This window comes from Leuresthes tenuis, unplaced genomic scaffold (genome assembly GCF_036924035.1).
Source record: "Leuresthes tenuis unplaced genomic scaffold, fLeuTen1.0.hap1 SCAF_13, whole genome shotgun sequence".
Taxonomy (NCBI): domain Eukaryota; kingdom Metazoa; phylum Chordata; class Actinopteri; order Atheriniformes; family Atherinopsidae; genus Leuresthes; species Leuresthes tenuis.
This window is the reverse complement of record NW_027325367.1, coordinates 20,416,150-20,435,772: the sequence shown is the minus strand read 5'-3', so window position 1 is coordinate 20,435,772 and position 19,623 is coordinate 20,416,150. Positions and strand designations below refer to the sequence as shown.

The following is a 19,623-nucleotide window of genomic DNA, read 5'->3' as shown; positions in this document are numbered from 1 at the left end:
TTCTTTTGTGGAGATGGGCAGCAGGTTGGCAGGCTCCCATGAGCGCCTCACAGTGGAGCAAAACTGCCCTCTAGTGATCAAGGAACAAACATACTGAAGTTGGATACTAAATGTACATTAGTTTGATCATATTTATGATAAACTCTCTTTTCCTCTAGTGTGACTGACATTAGAAATCAAAATTAAACAGCAAAGTGAGCGCCCTTGAAATATATTTTTAAAGAAGATATTACAAAACTAGTCCAATTCATCTCAATATTATTAGGTGTATGCAGGGATATTTCCTTGTGAAGAGGGATGGAGTTAAGTTGGAGCAACTGTATTGAACCAAGTTGTTATAAAACCCAAATTCAAGTGGTGACACTGTGTGAAATGTAAATAACAAAAACAATGACTTGCAAATCTCATAAACCATTATTCTATCCACAACTGAACTTAGAAAACATCAAATGTCGAAAGTTAAACATTTTACTATTTCGTGAAAGATATTAGCTTATCTTGAAAGTTGATGGCAGCAACTAGTCTCAGTTCGGACAGGTCCGTGTTAGCATAGTCTATAAACAGGAGAACTGGAAACTGGAAACTGAGGAGACCAGTTGCTGGACCTGTGGGAAAGGAATGTTGTCATTTTCTTGTCTTATATAGAATTCTAATTGCTCAACAGTTCAGTCCTTTGTCATATTTTGTGTCTCATCAAGCACCAGATGTTTTCAGTTGGTGAAAAGTCTGGACTGCAGACATGCCAGTGCAGCACCTGCACCCCTCTACTATGAAGCCATGCTGCTGTAATGGACGCAGTTTACGGCTTAACATTGTCTTTCTGAAAAATGCCACCCTTTCCCTGAAAAACATGCCATCTGGTTAAGAGCATCTGTTGTTCTAAAACCTGTATTTACCTTTCAACACCAGTGGAGTCTTTCCAGATGTGCCAGCTGCCAAAACCATGGGCACTAACGCACCCCCATACCTTTAGAGATGCAGAATTTTTAACAGGGTGCTTATAACGAGCTGGATGTTCTATTTCCTCTTTTGTCTGGAGCACATGGTATCCATAATTTCCAAAAAGTATTCCAAATTTTGATTTGTTGGAATGAGCTTTGGCTTAGTAAAGACAATTTTACATTGCATAACATTCTGAAGTAGTTCCATAATTTGTAGACACAATTTTTTGCAGATTGCTGAAAGACTCTACTTCTCTAGGTGCTCCTTTTCTAATTATGTTACTGACCTGTTGCCAGTTAACTTAGTACAACATGTTCCTCTAGCTCTTTCTTTTTGTTACTTACTTTTCCATTCTTTTGTTGCTCCCATCCCAACTTTTTTGTGACATTACAAACATCAAATTCAAGATGAACAAGTATTTTGTATATATTTTGTATAATATAGTAAATTGTCCCACTTTCAGCATTTTACATGTTTTCTATGTTCTATTGTGATTTGGTTTCTGAGATTTGCAAATCATAGCATTCTGTCTTTTCTTTTTACATTTTGCACATCTTCTCATCTTTTCTGGAATTGAGGTTGTAACAACACAATCAATTACAACTTTTTTCCCCAGTTTCTGGAATACTGTGTGAGTAGTGTAATATCATTCAACATACCAGCCTACACCAGACTCCATATATCAAAATTATGAGACATTAATCGTACATTAATCTGCCAGGTAAACTAATATTTACTGTCCCAGTTCTCTCCTCTTTTGCATTCTTAGTTTCCCTCCATCCCTACCTCACCTAATCAGTTTAGTCCAGTTGCCCTTAAGTGTATGAAGCTGCCTGGGTCATTGGGTGTGTGCCACATTGTAGCAAAGGAAGTGGGAATTGCAACTAAGAGAACATTTTTGCTTGATTTAACAAAAAAGAAAAGAAAAAAAATTCATTTGTTTTTTCTATTAATTTTCTCTACGAGCAGGTTGAATTCATGATGTTGCATTTTTATAGTGTTTACTTCTGTCTGTTTAATAGATACAACTATTTCTGCTGATGATAGTGTGGGTGATCGCAGTGTCTAAATGTGCAGATGCATGTGTGTTTCTATCGAACTCAACACGGATTTTGTGATTCGTTTCACACCATGTTTGACTTACAAAATGTATGTAGAGAAAAAAATTACAATATTTTACTATTCCTCATGTGGACTGCAATGCAGAAGACAGAAATAAGAAAGAGCATCTCGAATTCTCAGTGCTTTTTTTTTTTTATTGTGTTTGACAATATATTTCCTTGAATACAAACTTATTCCCCTAATGCTAATCCCACTGCCATGACTCAAGAGTTTCACGAATAAAACCATTAACACTGGTCGTACTCCAATACAGGGCAGGAAGGAAATTGATTACATGGAAGGAACTTGGTTGAGTCAAACCAAATTTAGCTTATTCTTGTGAGTTAATTTTCCAACAAAGTGCAAAAAACATTTTTAAAAAAAAACAGTGCCCAATACATGGGCTAAACAAGACGATAAAAAAAAGGTATAAAATACTCGTACGTAACTCAAAGTACACAATATAATGTACATCATAACCACTGTGTAACCACTGGAAGAGAAGACTGGAATAAAGAAAAACAGCCAAGTAGCAGTCTAACATAGAGGAGCTACAGGGGCACTAATATGACCTTTGGATAAAGTAGGAGAGTATATTAGGCCTTGCACATCACATGGTCAAAGTCAGTCAACAGCACCATCGCAGACTTCAGTTTTCAGGATCAAAGATACAAAGACACACAAAAGTCAGTTTTCATTCCTTCAGGAGAGAAACAAAAAAACAAAAACAAACAAAACAAAACTTGTAAAAGAACTTGTTTTTCTTGATGGCTCTCAGGCCCTGATTCGTATTCTCTTTTTGATAAAAGTCTCTGTTCACACTCCATCAGTCCACATCTTTAACTCTTGCGCTCTCTCTCCTTCACACAGCAGCATTTAGTCTGGGAAGCGCTGGCAGGCCTTTTTCCAGCGGCAGGCGGTGCACCACTGATCCTTGCGCTCCACGCCGTACACCTTGCGGCACTTCTTGGCCTCCCCTCGACCTTTCCTGCAAAAAGACACACATGGCAAAACGAGAAGAGAAGCGCTTCATGTAAGCAGTCTCTGTAAAAATCAGGCTTATTGAATAAATTACATAATTCCAACCTGAAGGGAATGTGATAGCAACAAGGTGGGAAACAAAAAACAAAGATAGCAGGAAACTGGAATTAAAACTTAGAGCTTCAGAAAAATATGTGTATTGTGAAATATTCATATAATTCAAGGTTCAAAATAATCAGTCAGCTAGGGCACCTTGGCCTTAGTGAGAATTTCCTTTAGCAACTTAATTGCAGGTCTCCAGAGCTGTTTAGGTTTTGGACATTTCCATCACCCACAGCTGCACTTTTACCACCAACATAAAGGGATTTAGCAAATTTTGTGAACTGAGATTTGAGGCTAAGATGGTCATTTGAGTATTTAAGTCCACAAACTGCTGCTAATGAGGCTGCAGGCTCTGAGTCTCATTTAAGTGTTAATACCTGAAGGAGCAGTGAGTGCGGGAGGGCGACGCACTCATTGGCTGCAGCCTGTTCTGTTGCAGCCATTGTTCCCCGACGCTAACAGACCGGCAGCGAGGTTTCACCATCTGACGAGACAAGAACACATTAAGTAGAACAGCAGTTTGGAAAGGGAGTGACAAAAAGTGTGGTGTTGCACATGTGTGAAGGCACAACTGGAAAGAGTCAGTCTAATCTGTCAGAAGTGCTTGGCAGAAGGTTGAATAGCTTCCGAAACACTCTCCTTCCCCCACGCACTGAGTGCACAGCGACAGAAATATTTAAACTACACGACTTCTCCCTTTCTGTGACAGGCCGCTTATCTATTTGCTTTTAAGTGTTTTTTCTGATCTGATATAGTCAGACAGAAACTTCTTTTCTAGTATAACTCTGCATTTACCCAGCACTCTCTGTATGTACACGGCACATATAAGAATAGATAAAAGACCCACCTGAGTGTTACTGTGGCCCGAGACGGAGGTGGACGGGGTCCAACCCTGGCTGCAAGGGCTTTTGGGAGCCACAGAGACCTGGACAGGGCCACATGCCTGGATAGGGTACAAAAGAGGAGACATGATTCATCACACCAAGAGAACCGTAAACTAGCAGCATCATCCTGTGGGGATGTTTCTTCTACGACAGGGACTGAGACAAAGTCTGGAAACAGAGGAAAGATGGATACGAAAAACACAAAGAAAGAAAACAGAAGTGGCTTCAAAAATCCTGAATGAACTGGGTCGAGTCTGAATCTGAACTCAACAGCAGTGGTTTCCAACCTTTTCATCCTGTAAACCAAACAACCAACAACAACTCTGCACCCTCCTCATTCAACTGCCCAAACCCTAACAGACAGATGCACATACATGTGTGCGGAAACAAATCAAAAGGATAACCAACAAAATTTTATTGGCACCCATTTCCAGAGCAATCACACTTTCCTTTTGTAAAAAAAACTAACGGGCATATTGAGCTTTCATGCCTTTGGTCAGGGATGAGATGTCAGGTGTGGTTTTTGTGAGACTGTAACAGGCTTTTGTTTCTGAATGGGAGAATAACCAGTCTTGGTGCAACAGTGTGTCTTTTGATAATCAGTACTATCTAACTATTTCTGTAACTGAATCAGCCTGAAGGAACAAGCTCACTTTCACAGCTGAAATATTCCACATTTTCAAGACTAGAAATGTAGAGGCCCAAAGGTATGATTTCTCTGAGAAGCATGCGTCAACATTATTAAAACAGGACTTCATTTTTTCCTGAAACATGTTCATATGCTGAATAAATGTGTGCGTAGAAAAGCATACTCTGTGCCACCGAATGTTTCACCTACAATGGAAATTGTTGAGGCTCCCCATTTGACATTTTTTCAACTCTGTATTCCAGCGTGCACACAAATGTGTCTTCGCACCACATGATATCTGATTCAGATTCCTGCACTTGCTTTTGAGGAGTAAATTTGTCTGTCAGGTATGCTGTTTTATCCAAAACACATCAGAAAGGTGTTTACACTGAGTTGTAGGTGGAATTCTGGGAGTTCTGAGAGGGCTGCAGCTCCTGCAGTGTGGACACAAAAAAAGAGGAGGAACTTCCATTAATAGTAGTAAGAAACTACAAAGTTTCTCTGTCCAAGAGCAACTCAAGTGAAGGCTCTGAAAGTGTTCAATCATCACTACAGACTACATTCCAGTTGGACTTAACTTCTTTAAAGTAAACAAATAAAGATACATGCTGTAAAACCAAAACATTGAGCTGAAAGATGCTAAAATGCTCTGTAGAGTTTTGGACTATTACAGATAATTCTATGTGGGTTTGTCAGTTATACTGACACACTTCAGCAATAACATAATGGCTACCTGCCAAATATTGAGCAGGTCTTCATCATGCCCTATGAAAAGAGACCTAACCAGTCAGAACATGGACAAATAACATCTGAGGGTTTCCTGTGGGTTGTGGGGTCTTTGTGGATTGGGCTGGCTTCCCACACATGCCATCAAATTCCATCAGATTAGTATCAAGGGAGTTTAGAGGTCAGGTGAACACCTCTGAGTCTTTGCCTTGTTCTTTGAGCCCTACCTAAACTGCTTAAGAAGGGCTTACGGCTGATGTGTAATGTATGTGTAATAAAATAAAATTTCAGTCATTTTAAGGATCTGAGTTCATTTCTTTTTTGCAGTTCAAAGGAGGCCGATCACCACAGTACAGGAAATAAAATAAAATCTGCTTATTGAGTTATTTTGCAACTCAAACTAGTACAAGCAGCTTCTGGCCATGTTTGAACTTCTGTAGTTTGGCCATGAAAAGGCAACATTTAGCTAGCTTCCAGAAACATGACTCCCAGCAGACACATTTCATTAACTGAAACAAGGGCTACTAAAACAACTAAAATGCCACACTTTAAATCATTATTTTCTGTGTAGTTGCTCCCATTTCTCCTCTCAGTGCAATGTTCAACACTCTGAACAAAGAGAACACAAGCTCCTACTTTCATAACATCCCATCCCACAGCGCAGACAGAGAGAGACGAAGGGACAGAAAAAAATCTGCAAAGCTAAATATGAATTGTGCACTGTGTTAACCCTAGCAGTTACAGTCAGTGAGCCAAGATCAGGAAAACTCATGCCCACGTGAGTGTAATGTTGTGATCAGGCATTTCAAGCTACCAGTAGCCATGAGACACACTCAGAAACACCACTCCACCAGCAGCACTGACCCACAATTCAACTCGCCCTCCCGCCCAGGCAGAACACTCAATAGATTTTCTGCCTCAATGAAGAAATCCAAGACAAATGAGGCACAAAATTGGTCTTGTTTTCCAACATCCATACCTCAGTCATAGTTATTTTTTGATTAAGCTTTTGTTTTTATAAAGACAAAGAAGAAAAAAGTTTGGAACTTGAATCCGTCCAAAGTGTGAGTACATTTGGTTATAACCACTGCACAGCTAAACTGGAAGAAATAAGCCGATGTTTTTCTGCCTTTTACAGGCTGGTGAGAGTCTAGTCTTCTTGGCAGAGAGTGCAAGCCGACAGCTTGCTCTCTCACTGTCACAAAGCATCCATTTACAAGCTCCAAGGTTCAGGGTAAATGCAGGTCACCAGTGAAATGTGCTGTTTTGTGATGCATAAACAACACTGTAGCTCACTGGCTCATTAGAGGGGCTTTCTGCTCGGAGGCGCTGGGTAAGACAGACTTCTTAAAGATGACTATGACAATGTAACATGAGACTTGCAGAAACTCCGGTCAAATTAAGTTAATGTCCTAACTGAGCAACTTTGTATGAAGAAGAATCCTGATCATTTCATCTATGGTTTAATTTCCACCTGATTTCTTGTAAATAAAGACAGAATTTGGAATAGTTTGCATTCCTGCACTCACACTGAAATTTAATAATTCAAGCTGGAAAGTCCAGTGCTGTCTGCCTCTATTTCTCTCAAACAATCCCTAAAACCCTATCTTTTTCATTAGAACTCAAATTCAGGGAAGCAAATTAGGCATTTACTGAAACACAATTATTTTTACCAAAATAAGTCTACAGGAAGCTCCAGATGACAAATAATAATATACTATAAAAAGCCAGAGGAAAAAAAAACTTCACAGGAGTGTTTTATGAATCAGGGAAATCTCCAGGAAAACAGATTTCTGAAAGCGAAAAATTTTACCATTTCATTAAAAACATTATCTCATCTGGACTTTGATGGTATCAACACATCTCAAAGTTGGGTCAGGCCCGTTTTTACCATTCTGCAGCATCCTTTTTTTTATTCAACATCAGTCTGTAAACATCTGTAAAAAGACTACACTAGTTGCTGGACCTTTTGAAGAGGAATGTTGTCCCACTCCTGCCTGATATAGGATTCTCGCTGCTCAACAGTCCTGGGTCTTTTTTGTTGTATTCTGCAATTCATGATGTGACAAATGTCTTGAATCCGTGAAAGGTTTGACCTTCTACAATGAAGCTATGTTGTTGTAATGGATGTTGTATGCCGTTTAGCATTGTGTTGACGAAATATAAAAGGTCTAACCTGAAAAAGACATATCTAGATGGGAGCATATCCAGATGTGAACCCCAATACCTTCAGAGATGTAGGCTTTTGAAATAACTACTGATAACAAGCTGGATGGTACCTCTTCTCTTTAGTCTTGAGAACACAGTGGCCATTAATTCCAAAAAGAATGTCACAGTCATACTTTGTCTGACCAAAGAACAGTTTTTCATTGTGCCTCAGTTCCTTTTAAATGAGCTTTGGCCCAGAGAAGACTGCTGCATTTCTGAATCATGGTCACATATGTCTTCTTCTTTAAATGAAATAGCTTTAACCTGCAATGGTGGACGTGGTGTTCAGTGTTCCTGTGCCTATGCAGTGATTTCCATAACAGAATTGTGTCTGTTTTTTATACAGTACTGTCTGAGGAACCAAAGATCCCGGGCATCCAGTATTCATTTTCGGTCCCTTGAGCACAGAGATGTTTCCAGATTCTCTTAATCGTTTCATGATTTTATGCACTTTAGATGATAGAATATTATAAAGTCTTTGCAATTTTATACTGAGCAACATTGTTCTGAAATTTAGGACATGTTGCTGCTATCAAATTCAAGATGAGTTAATATTTTAGTAAAATATCATATATATGTGTGTGTATAAGATATATAATAAATCATTGCATTCTGTTTTTTTTCCAAATTATCCATATATAGCAGACAATATAGTTAATTAATATTTCGATTTTTGTTTTCCCCCACATGTGCACACAATTTCCTTCCTAGTACTGCTGCACCTACCTGATAAAGATGTTCAGAGTGGATCTGCCAGATGCTGCTGGGGGCTGACTGGCTGAGTGGACTGGGCCTGCTTGAGCCGGGCACAGAGCTGGAGTTGGATCTGGGTCTGTGAGCCAGGGGGATCTGGAGCTCTGAGCCTGGTGGGGAACCACAAGAGGCCCAGCTGAGATGAACAGAGGAGGGCTGGCCCGGGGACTGTTGGGCGGTAGCTGCAGTAGAACTGGCCTCCACGGTTTCACAGCAGATCTTGGTGTAGTAAAAGTCCTCCTCCCTTTGGGACTGATCTGATCCATTGCTGTGTGTGTGGAAGGGACAGGCCAGTGGGCAAACAGAGAAAAGAGTGACTTGTGTGTTTGGAGTATTACTAAAAGCAACCACTCACTGCAGCTCAGATCTAAAATCTCTCTTGATCTTACCAAGTCAGAGCTCTTCACAACCTGAACATTTTTATTCCCTCTTGTTTTTTTTGATGTTCTTTTGCAGCTGAGAAATGTTCTAAAGGGCTAAAGTGTTTCCACTCCAGCTCAGACTGGAAAGTGGTCAAACATTGTACACAAAAACTTCTTAAACTAGACTTCTGTATATCACCATATGGCCTACAGGTGGTGACCAACTGATTAAACTGACATCAAAAGACCTTATCAATTTGCCATTAAAACTACACGATCTGCCAGAGACTGCAAGAGAATCCTTTAGTTAACAAGGAATACTGTTGTAAAAATGTTGTAAATACTACCAATGCTTTAGTATTGACTGAAACAATAAAGCTTTGAATAAAAAAAGTCTGATCAATCTGTTTTAGTTCTTTAAACACAATTGGTAGACAGCCATGGGAAAATAAAATAAAACTGATTTCAGGCCAACATTTTTTGGTATGAGGACATTAAAAAAATGATCAGTTCCATACCAGGTCTTCGCATTTGGTAATTAGCTAAAAACAACCATGTTTTGTTAAAAAAATTAGCATATCGCTATTTCTATTTTAAAAACTAAGCCAAAATACAGAAAAAGTTTAAGAAAAACTAAGTACCACCCATGATTCAACAACATGTAGAACCAATTTTAGCAGCAATCACTGGAAAATTTAAATTTTCTGTATGATCTTAACAGTTTCACATCATTGCGGAGGAAGTTTAGCTTCTTTACAACATCGCTTCAGATCATTGAGGTTTCCCATATCTATTTACACAAAACTTTCTTATAGTCCTGCCACACTATTTCAGTTGGGCTGAGGTCTGGACTTTGACTGGGTCATTACAACACCTCAATGCTTTTCATTTTCAGACATTCCGTCGTAGATTTGCTGCTGTGATTGAGATCACTGTCCTGCTGCATATGTCCATATACTTTGCGTATGGTTTTATTAGCGTTCCCTATAAGACCACTATGTACAGCACAATACTTATAACATATTTAAGTTTGGATAAGGGTACAACCATGAACAAATTACTGAGTGTGCCTCGGCAGCCAAAGATCCAAGGAGTCATAAGAGCCTTGCTCTAAACCAAGAAATACAATTTGTTCATAGAAAGACATAAAACAAGCAAAACAACATTGAAAAGAAATGGAAAAAAAGATATACAGTGAGCACAACACAGACAGAAGTTCAACAAAAAGATACAAAACTAACACAAAGAAATAAAAAAAAAAACAAAGTTAGACACAAAACAGCTAAAAAATGTGATACAAATGAGCACAAAGAAACAAGGAGAAACTACACAGAGATGAGATACAACCAACATGCAAGACAGACAAACCAAAATTAAGTGCAAATGACCAAGAAGAGATGTGCAACTGACCAACATTGGCACAAAAAGATTTCAATGAAATACAAAATTACCCTAAAATGAGACAGAAACTATGACCACAAAAAATAACCCATATGAACCACAAATTGATCCCGCGCTGAGATAAAAACAACCAAAATTGGGTACTAAATGGAAAATCAGACACAAGATTACCTAGATGTAGGGCTGGGCGATATGGGAAAAAGTCATATCACAATATATTTTTTTTATATCAGTCAATATCGAGAAATATCACAATATAAAACAAATCACTATTTTGTGAATTTTAAATGTTCCCTGTTTTTCCTAATTGAGATTTGAAGATATCAGAAGGTTAATTTTTAATTAAATATTTATTTTCTGTCAAAGATGAACATGACATGTAACACTGTACAACTGTCTCAGATAAATACAGAACAGGTATTTTAAATTAAAATCCTATATCTGACCGGTCAACTAATCAAAAACAGTTTGCATTCTCCGTGCTCAAAAAACAAAATACCTCCACACCACCGAACATTTTAGGCCCTTCTTATCAACAATGTCATCAACAATGTCATCCCTTAGGCCTTGAGCTTAGGCTTCCGTCGTTTCTTCTTAGGGAGAACTTATTTTCTTTTTTTATACGGCTGCAGCAGCACAAACAAACACGCCACGACCAACTGCTGGCGTGGCTCTATTCCAGCAATTGGTTTAGCGCGGCGCAACTCTCGTTGTCATTGGCTATTCGTATTGTCTGTCAAAAGATGGACGAATGTAATCTATCGAAAGAAAAGTTATTCCTCGATAGCTATTATTATCATTTTATCGCCCAGCCCTACCTAGATGAGATACAAAACAGGCAACCTGGACACCAGACAACCTACAGATAGATGCAATCCCAAAAGAAACGATGCAAAATACTTCAAAAACAAGACGAGAAGAGCTGGACAAAAAAACATTACAAAAATGGAATGAAAAACAACTGCAAAGAAATGCAAAAGGACCAGAAGGGACGTAAAACAAAACAAAAGCCTCTACAAAATACAAAGTAGCACACACAACAAACCCCAAATATATCCGTGTGGTTTGTGCTGTTTTGTTTTCCCTCAGTTATGGTGTTTTCACTCCCAGGAGCCTTCAGAATCAGTCCATGGAAACATAATTCTTTTATGCTTTTATAGTTTAATATTTGTTTTCCTATTGTCAAGGGAATGATAGAATAAAATGGAAGTGAACTAATTAGGAGACAGAAACCATCTTTTTCAAAAAGTGAAACTGATGCCTCAACCTACAGTTATCCATCCCCATAAGAATGAAGCTCACTACATGTAATTAAAACATTCAAGATGTCAGCTCACCCAAGATGCATCACACGGATGTGTCTTTTAATCCCGACCGAGGATGTGAGCACTTTGCCACAACTGGGCCACAGACACTTATACACACTTCTGAAAGAGCTCTGTGGGAGAAAAAGCACAACAGAAGTCAAAAACAGGAGAAAAAAAGAAGAGACAGAAAAGACAATGAGTCTCTGTTCCCCATATTCAAGGCTTAGGTGAAGCAGCAGTTTTCATCCACTGCTACAACTGCCTCATCAGTGAAATCTTTTCAGGGAACACAAACAGTTACTGTATGTACCTTTGGCTTTTTGGCAGTAAGCTCCTCTCCCTGCTCCAGCTCCATGTGCAGGCCTTCATCGGGGCTGCTGTCTATCTCTGTGACGGACGGCGAGGGGGCGGGGCTCACGTTGCTGTGGTCCCAGCTCCAGTAGCCACTGCTGCCGCTGTCAGAGAGCTCACCACCACCACTCTCCATGTCAACCGACGATGATGAGCCAGCTAGAGGAAGACCAAGTATATTCACAGTTCAGTTTTCAGGAACCATTCCTCCTGAACTAAAGATTCTTTGTAAACTCTTCATAAAGGTAAAGCAAGTACTATTGTTTCCTTTTTGTGACGGAAACAGCTACTGTGTGTTTTGGACTGCTTTCTGCTGCTTCCCTTCAAGTCCAGATTTATGGCGACACATTAGATTAAACAGATTAGATTATTTAATTGACAACAGTGGCAAATACATCAAGCTGCAAGTTTTTTTGTATTCATCCCCTACTTTTCTCGGTAAATACTGCAGTTCTTAGTGCCTACCTGCCCCTGTGGCTCACCTAGTAGAGTGTGCAAAAAATGTACAAAGGCGTTGATTACCCTCCTGTCTGTCCCTGCTTTCTCTCTGCTCCCTCACTGTCAGTATCAAATAAAGGAGAAAAAAAGAAGAAAAAAAAAAGAAAAACCAAAATTTTGAAGTGTGTATATGTAGCTTTTTGACCAGAACGAGCACAAATAAAAAGCAGACTTCAAAAGCAACAACACACACATCAGGTTCTGGCATAACCTGTTGCTTACTGTGGCAAATATTTGTTAATATTAGATGAATAGACACATTAGATTGTTGGGTTTAGGATCAATTTTCATTTGTACTACTGTTACACAACACTTCAGCATTTACAAACATTCATATCACAAATGGAAAAGAGGCAATCAGCAAATTACTTTTGAACAGCTGAGAGATAAGCATCTAAAATCATATTTATATGATGCATGTGTTGCAAAAAGAACTAATAAACTGTTTGAAAAAAGCTGTTGCTTCAAAAGCAAGGACACATTGAATTAATTCTGTGACATTCTATGACACACTGCCACTTGACAACACATGCCCTGGGCTCTTTCAGAATAAGATGGAAAAAAACAGAAGTTATGCTTCGTGTTTTAAGGGATATGGATTCAATGAAGATTCTGAATGGCAGCAAACATCATAGTGTCAAATGGGGACATAATGTAGGTGTGACTCATTAATCAGAACATGATCTGTAATGGGTGCAATATGAATAGCATTTCCTATTTTCAGCTCCTGTAAATACTACCATTGGACAAATGTCTTATTTAGAATATGATCAATGGTACTGTCCTTGTAGCAAACGTACTCAGATGGCTGGAAGAACATGATCACAAACCAAAAGCATTTGTCCTACAAACCACCCGCGGCACTACTATTGGGCCCTTGTGGGCCTGGGCCCACCCATTTTAGGCCCGGGCCCACCCTCGGACACGACATTAGTGAATTAAATGAATGACAACGGCGTGTAAGCTTTTCAAGCACGCAATGAATGAGACAGACACAGACGATAGCTAATATGAAACGTAAACATGACAAAACAAAGCAAATTAGCTTGTTTTCAAATAGCTTCACAAAGAAACACAAGGAAACTCCCGACATATTAAGTACGGTTACAAGTGACGATGACTTAATGTTACCATCCAGCTCGGCCGCCCTCTACCCATCAAGTCCTCCCGTAGCCACCCCCTCACACCAGCAAGGCAAGTAACAGTAAGACTAATGTTAACGTTAGTGTCTGGTTGTCTGTATGCACATTTTCTGGAGGGAAAAATAATATTGGCAGTAGGCAAAGGTAACTTATGATAGTGTTTTATGTGTTATAGTTGCTGTCCTCAGTACCATAGAAAAGTGCTGAAATGGAGATGAAGGGGAACCTGTTTTTTTTATTTTTTTTATTTTTTATTTTGCTTATTTTAACTGTCTCATCCAGTTTTCTGGAGGCCCACCCACAATCAAATTCCTGGCGCCGCTAGTGCTCCAAACTCTCAAAATTACAATCCAAACCAAACAGCCATTTGACATTCTAAAACAGCCAAACTGACAAACTTGGAAAACTGAGGGGGAGCGATACCTGAGCATAAAGTAATTTTGGCTTTTCCAACCACTGACCATTTATCTGGACCAATATCAAATTTACAACAGTGTTGCATGAGGATTCGTTTTGTTAGCTACAGAGCTAACAATAAAAACAAGTTAAGCCGTCTTAAGCTAGGCTTAAGGACATGGGAGCATGGAACCCCTTTTTGTACACTAACGAATTACCATCCATTTTACCTGGTTTTATTTTGGGTTTTGTTTTTTGTGACCCAAATTTTGCTCTTAATGTTTTTGAAAGCTCTACAAAGTATTAACTACATGTTACATTTGTAACTGAGGCCATATATGATACAACTGAAATGTGTCCAACCTGGTCCACGGTCTGTTTGTGGATGGCTTTGAACCACGGGGCTGCAGGACAGACTGGTCAGGACCATGGCTGCCATGATCTCGTCCATCTCCACTGACTCCGGGCTCCGGAAACTGGAGACAACTCAAAACAACATATCATTATAATTTCTTCATAATAAAGACCACTGTAAAACCACTACTTGCAGGATCTCTCACCTGTGTGGCGCTTCTCCAGTAGCTGACATGGTGCTGAGTTGTGCTGTGGCACCCACATTTTGCTGGGGAGCCGGTAGGTTGCCCCATCCTGACGTCTTGCTCTTATGATGCCTACCGTCTCTGAATGCTTTCTCACCATGGACACAACTCTGCGCGCGCACCTTCAGATGGAGGCAGCAACACAATAAGCCCCCAGTCCAAGTCAGGAAAAGTTTAGTGTCTTTCTCTGGTTCACTTCAACACCAATCTTCTTCTTGGTAAATCAGGATGAATCATGGATCCATGTATAGGCCTTATTTGGGCTAAGCTGTTTACATGAGATACCCTGCAATTGAGCCTCTCTGTTGCTATGAATAAAGCAGTTAAGAGAATATTTCCTGTCCATCTGTGGCATCTTGCCTGCAGACAGCATAATCTGTCAGTGAAACAGAACGAAAAGGAAGCTGTTGCCAGCCTCTGACCCGGCAGCACATTACGTCACATGCAGGGGATAAAAATAGTTATCCCATGCGTGGCAACTCTTTTTTTCCCCTCATTTAGGGTTTGAACTTTGTTGCCTTTTCCTTACTCTTATGTTTTCCTTGTTATATGCAACCATAATTCCACGCAAGCCTGGCTTGTGTTTGACAAAAAGTTTTTGAATATGTTAATCAGCTAATTAAGGGAGGGAATATTGAAAATAACTAAGTACTAACACTGGGGAAAAAAAAAAAAAAATCAGGTGCATTAGTCTCAGTGAAACTGGGTACATAGGATTATATATGTACGATTTCCATCAAGGGATAAATAAAATATCTCATCTTTCTAAACTGGATGGGAGCTTCATCCCTGAGTCATCTTACCAGAATCTGCTGCATGTCAGGCCCATTACTGTTGTGCATCATTGTCGACATGCAGTCCTGCTGTCCCAACGGGCATGCCGGCGTCCCGCCTGGCCCTGTTCCAGCTCTGTCCTCTGGTCCCATAGCTGCCACAGTGCTGCTGCACACAGTGAGGGGACTCAGCACAGAGTCACACTTTGCTGCAGACGAGACACCAACATGAGATCTTAACAAATCAAAATATTTGATCACACTTTAATACTAAGAGGGACAGTGACTTCAAGTACCAGTGCACCTTTGTTTATATGAGCTCAGTATAATATCAAAATTACTCTTTAAACAGCCTTATGTAACTTGGAGAAATATCTGCACATCTTCCCTCTTAAAAGCATTTAACAATGAAGCTGGAAATAAAATACTCCCAATGAATCACAACGAAAATATGTTGATCTGAACAGACGGCGGCTTTGCAGATAAGTGACTGTTGGCAAACACGTCTGCACTCATTCCATCCTGCCTCTCTGTGCCTGGCAGTGCAGAGCTGCTACACCACAGGAGACTTGAAAATATTGCAGGAGTCTGAAGGAAAGACACACCTGAGTGGATTTAGATAGTGTCTGAAGCAAATGTTGATGTAATTCTGCTGTCTTCTCCGATAATGCATAGAGACTGATAACATGGTCCACAGACCTAATCTGACGTTTGGCTACATTGACTGTGGCCTGCAGCCTATAGAGGTAAAAATGAGGGCAAAGCCACATTCACGTGCCAGCGGACTAATCCTGAATAAATAGTTAAATAGCTTAAATCAAGGGCTGTGCAGTGTTGGTGATACATAATTAACTATGATTCTCAAGCTTCGTGGTGTTTTAGGGCTGTCAAAGTAAACAACACAAGATATCTGTAGAATACTAAGATTAATATATTTAGGTGTAGTCAGTCATAAGGGCAAAATAAGATATTTAAAAATCAGAAATCATGGTCCAATCAAATTATATTTTTACATGTTTGTCTTAAAAAACTATATCAGTAATAAACCTTTAATTTGTTGTTTTTTTGCTATATATATTTTTGTTGTCATTAAAGTCAGTAGAGTACAAACTCAAAGAAAATAATGGATGAATCGACAAAATACAGTGGATAAGTGTAAATTAATAATAAACAAATATCTGAACATAAGCATTGCTTTGTAAATAGCACATTTTAATGGCACATAACACAGTATGTTGTAGTTGTAACAAAATATGTAAAAAAAAAACTAAACAAAAAAGAACAAACAAAAATTAATTTGTCTTTATAACCCAAGTAATTAGTGGATTTCAAATAGATGTAGCAGTTGCTTACTCCTTGAAAACCTCCTGCCAAACCTGTTTTTAACGAAAAGTCAAAGTTCTCCTACTCTTTTCTGCGACCAAAAACGCAACACAAAGCTCGAGTTTGTCTCCCTTTCCACCAATCCGCGTCGAGCATTGGTAGTAAACAAGCGCCACAGTGTGGGTGGGACGCAGTCGCCGATTGGCTGGCTTCTGATTTTTCAGGTACACACCCCCGTTCTAACAACGTGTTCAGACACGAGTTTCTCCTATTTGGACTGAGTCGGACGGGGGAATATGGCTGGACATAACCCGATTTTTGACACAAAGTAAAAATAAAGAAAAGCTCAACTATACGATCGAATTGCTCAAACTTACATTCGACAGCATGGGTATAAAGATGGAATTACAATGTGTTAAAACAGTGTTGTTGAAACTTGCAAAAACATGATGGTTAACGTAATTTCCACGCTAATAAGTAACTGCAGTACACTGTAGCTCATATTTTAGATGTCTAACTCAGAGTCCTTGTTAGACGGCTTTGATTTAGCCTACACGACGGTACCGCCTGAAATGAAGCACTTAGACTTGAATCAAAACCTTTTATTAATACATAACTGCATTTTTTCTTGTAATGGCGTACGCGTTTTCGTTTAATACCCGACAAGAAGTTACTGCTTATCATCCCCCAATTACCTCACTGATCACCAGATTGAGATCAGGAGAAACACCCCCTTCCCAACCGCCATAAATGATGCCATGATTTTACCGTCTTTTCAGCAACACAAAAAATCTCCGCCTGACTCGAATGGTTTTTAAAAATGTTTTTCTTGCTTACTCTTTCGGTGAGGACCCCTGTCCTTATCTGCGTGGTCCGAGCTGCAGCAGCGGGTCGTCCCTGCCTGGCTGTCCCGCCGCTTGCCGGCTCCACAGTCTGCCGGAGGAAAAAGAGGGTTGGTCGGATGCGCGCCTACGTGTGTCTGCTTGGTGGACCAATGCCGGGGGTGACAGCTGGGCAGAGAGCAGAGATATCAGCGTGCGGCGCGCGGTGCACAAAAGGATGATCTAGGTGAGGGGTTAGCAGAGAGGCAGCAGCAGCAGCATTTACCGTCTCTCTGTCTGTCTGACTGAAGCACACGAAAATCTGTTTGTTTACCTGATGTGCATGAACATGCTGCATGGATTCTGCCCCAAAACATACAGAAATAGAAAATACAAATTTCAGTATCTTTTTTCTTTTGGTCAAAACTGAAATGAATGCACATTTTCCTGCAGAGATGGCATAGGTTACAAGTACTAGTAAGAATAACATTTAATATCAGAAGAGATTAAATAACAAAACTGATTAGATATTGCACAAAATCTGTTAGCCATCATCACTAAAACACTTTTGATAAATATATATATATATTAGTGTCCTGATGCTATATAGCATATGCATGTTTTTTTTGCAAATGTATGCCTAGGATATGTAATGTAGCTACTATTAATCCAATTTAGGGGAGGAACTTTCATTTCAGTTTAATTAAAGAACACAGATCAGTGGCCCAACCACTTCTAGTAAAACTAGCTGTTTCGTTTGAAAAGAAGAAAGCTAAAAACAAACAAACAGCTGAAACCATATGCATTCAGTTTATCAACCCCCATCATCACATGATAAATTGCCTGCATATGAAACATAACTTGTATGTGTGAGGCAGAGACCGTGCCTGTGTGTGCGTTTGTTTCTCTGTGTTTGCGATGCCGGATTAGTGTAGGCTGTCTGCACCCTCTCAACCAGACATCTAGTCAGCAGGGATTTTAGAGTCTGAGCACCGACACAGTCAAAGAGAGTAACCTCGGCCTAGTCCCAATCTGATTCCTAAACCAGCCTGAATTCCGTCTATGCTTACATTTTCACCCACTGGTGACACTGTGGAACACCTACAGACCTCTGTGCCATGTTCTTGACTAGACAGATTGAGACTGATAAATTATGAACCCCTTACAGAGTGACTGCCGTACCAAGTAAACATTTACAGAATCCACAGTCCAGTAAAGGTTAACAAAACATTAACTTGGTATTTTAGCCTACAATGGGTAGCCTACTTTTGGTATTTGGGAAAATGTCGGAGTAATTTTCAATAGGTGGTAGTCATGAAAAAACATATACCCTCTTTCAACACTAAGATGTTACATATCGAGACATAATAAAAACTATCTTGTGCTGACCAGGTCTCAGAATTAGGTAAGTATAGTCTCAGATGAACGACAACACAAAACGCACGACACCATGCCATATTTATTCAATAAAAAAACAAAACATAAAATTCAGAAGCAGTGTGTGAAAAACTAAGTCCACCCTTAATGCTTTAATAAAATTGAGAGTGAAAGAAGTAGCCAGGTGCTAATAATCAAATGCATTTGATCAATTGCCCATCATCAAGTGGGAGCATCTCTATAAAAGCAGAAGTTTGGGCAGTTTGCTGTTCTGGAGCATTCGGGTGTATGTTAACACAATGCAAAGGAGGACTCAGCAATGTCAGACTGAAAATTTGGAGTTCTTCATCCTTCAGTAAGAAAGACAATTCACAAGTGGGAAACATTCAAGACAACTGCATATCTTCACAGCAGTTGGCACCCAAGCAATTCCTCCTAAGGTCAGAACGTGCAATATTCAAAGAAACTGCACCTCCAGAGCTACATCTCTGTAAGAAGCCTCCTCTCTAAGAAGAACATGGCAGGACAGCTTAGATTTGCAAAGTTGTCTCTGGAAAGTGGAGATGTTTGGCAATACTGCACAGCACCATGTGTGGAGAAAACCCAAACACAGCGTATCAGAACAAATATCTCATACAAACTGTCTAGCTAAATGTGGTGGGGTGTTGATTTGGGATTGTTTTGCAGCCACTGGACCTGGGCACCTTGGAGTCATTGAGTCAGCCATGAACTCCTCTGCACAGTGATGTGGTGCAATATAAATAAAACTAAAGTGAACTGAGTTTTAAAAAAAAGTCCTAATTATAAAACTAAATATTTCTGATGGGGCTGCACAGGGGTGTGGTGGTTAGCACTGTCACCCCACAGCAAGAGGGTTCCTGGTTTGGGTTTCTGTGTGGAGTTTACATGTTCTCCCTATACATGCATGGGTTCTCTCCAGGTACTCAG

At 39.7% G+C, this 19,623-nt stretch overlaps 1 protein-coding gene across 1 annotated transcript; it reads right to left on the bottom strand.

Annotated features, from left to right (window-relative positions):
* Positions 1-2,174: 2,174 nt before the first annotated feature.
* Positions 2,175-17,507, bottom strand: znf395b (zinc finger protein 395b; the record flags this gene model as incomplete). The annotated part of the gene is made up of 10 exons (XM_072362518.1): positions 2,175-3,031; positions 3,504-3,610; positions 3,974-4,069; positions 8,299-8,593; positions 11,426-11,526; positions 11,706-11,905; positions 14,146-14,258; positions 14,343-14,503; positions 15,185-15,363; positions 17,315-17,507. Coding segments are annotated over 10 exons (1,557 nt in total), but the record flags the coding sequence as incomplete, so codon positions are not given.
* Positions 17,508-19,623: the final 2,116 nt, after the last annotated feature.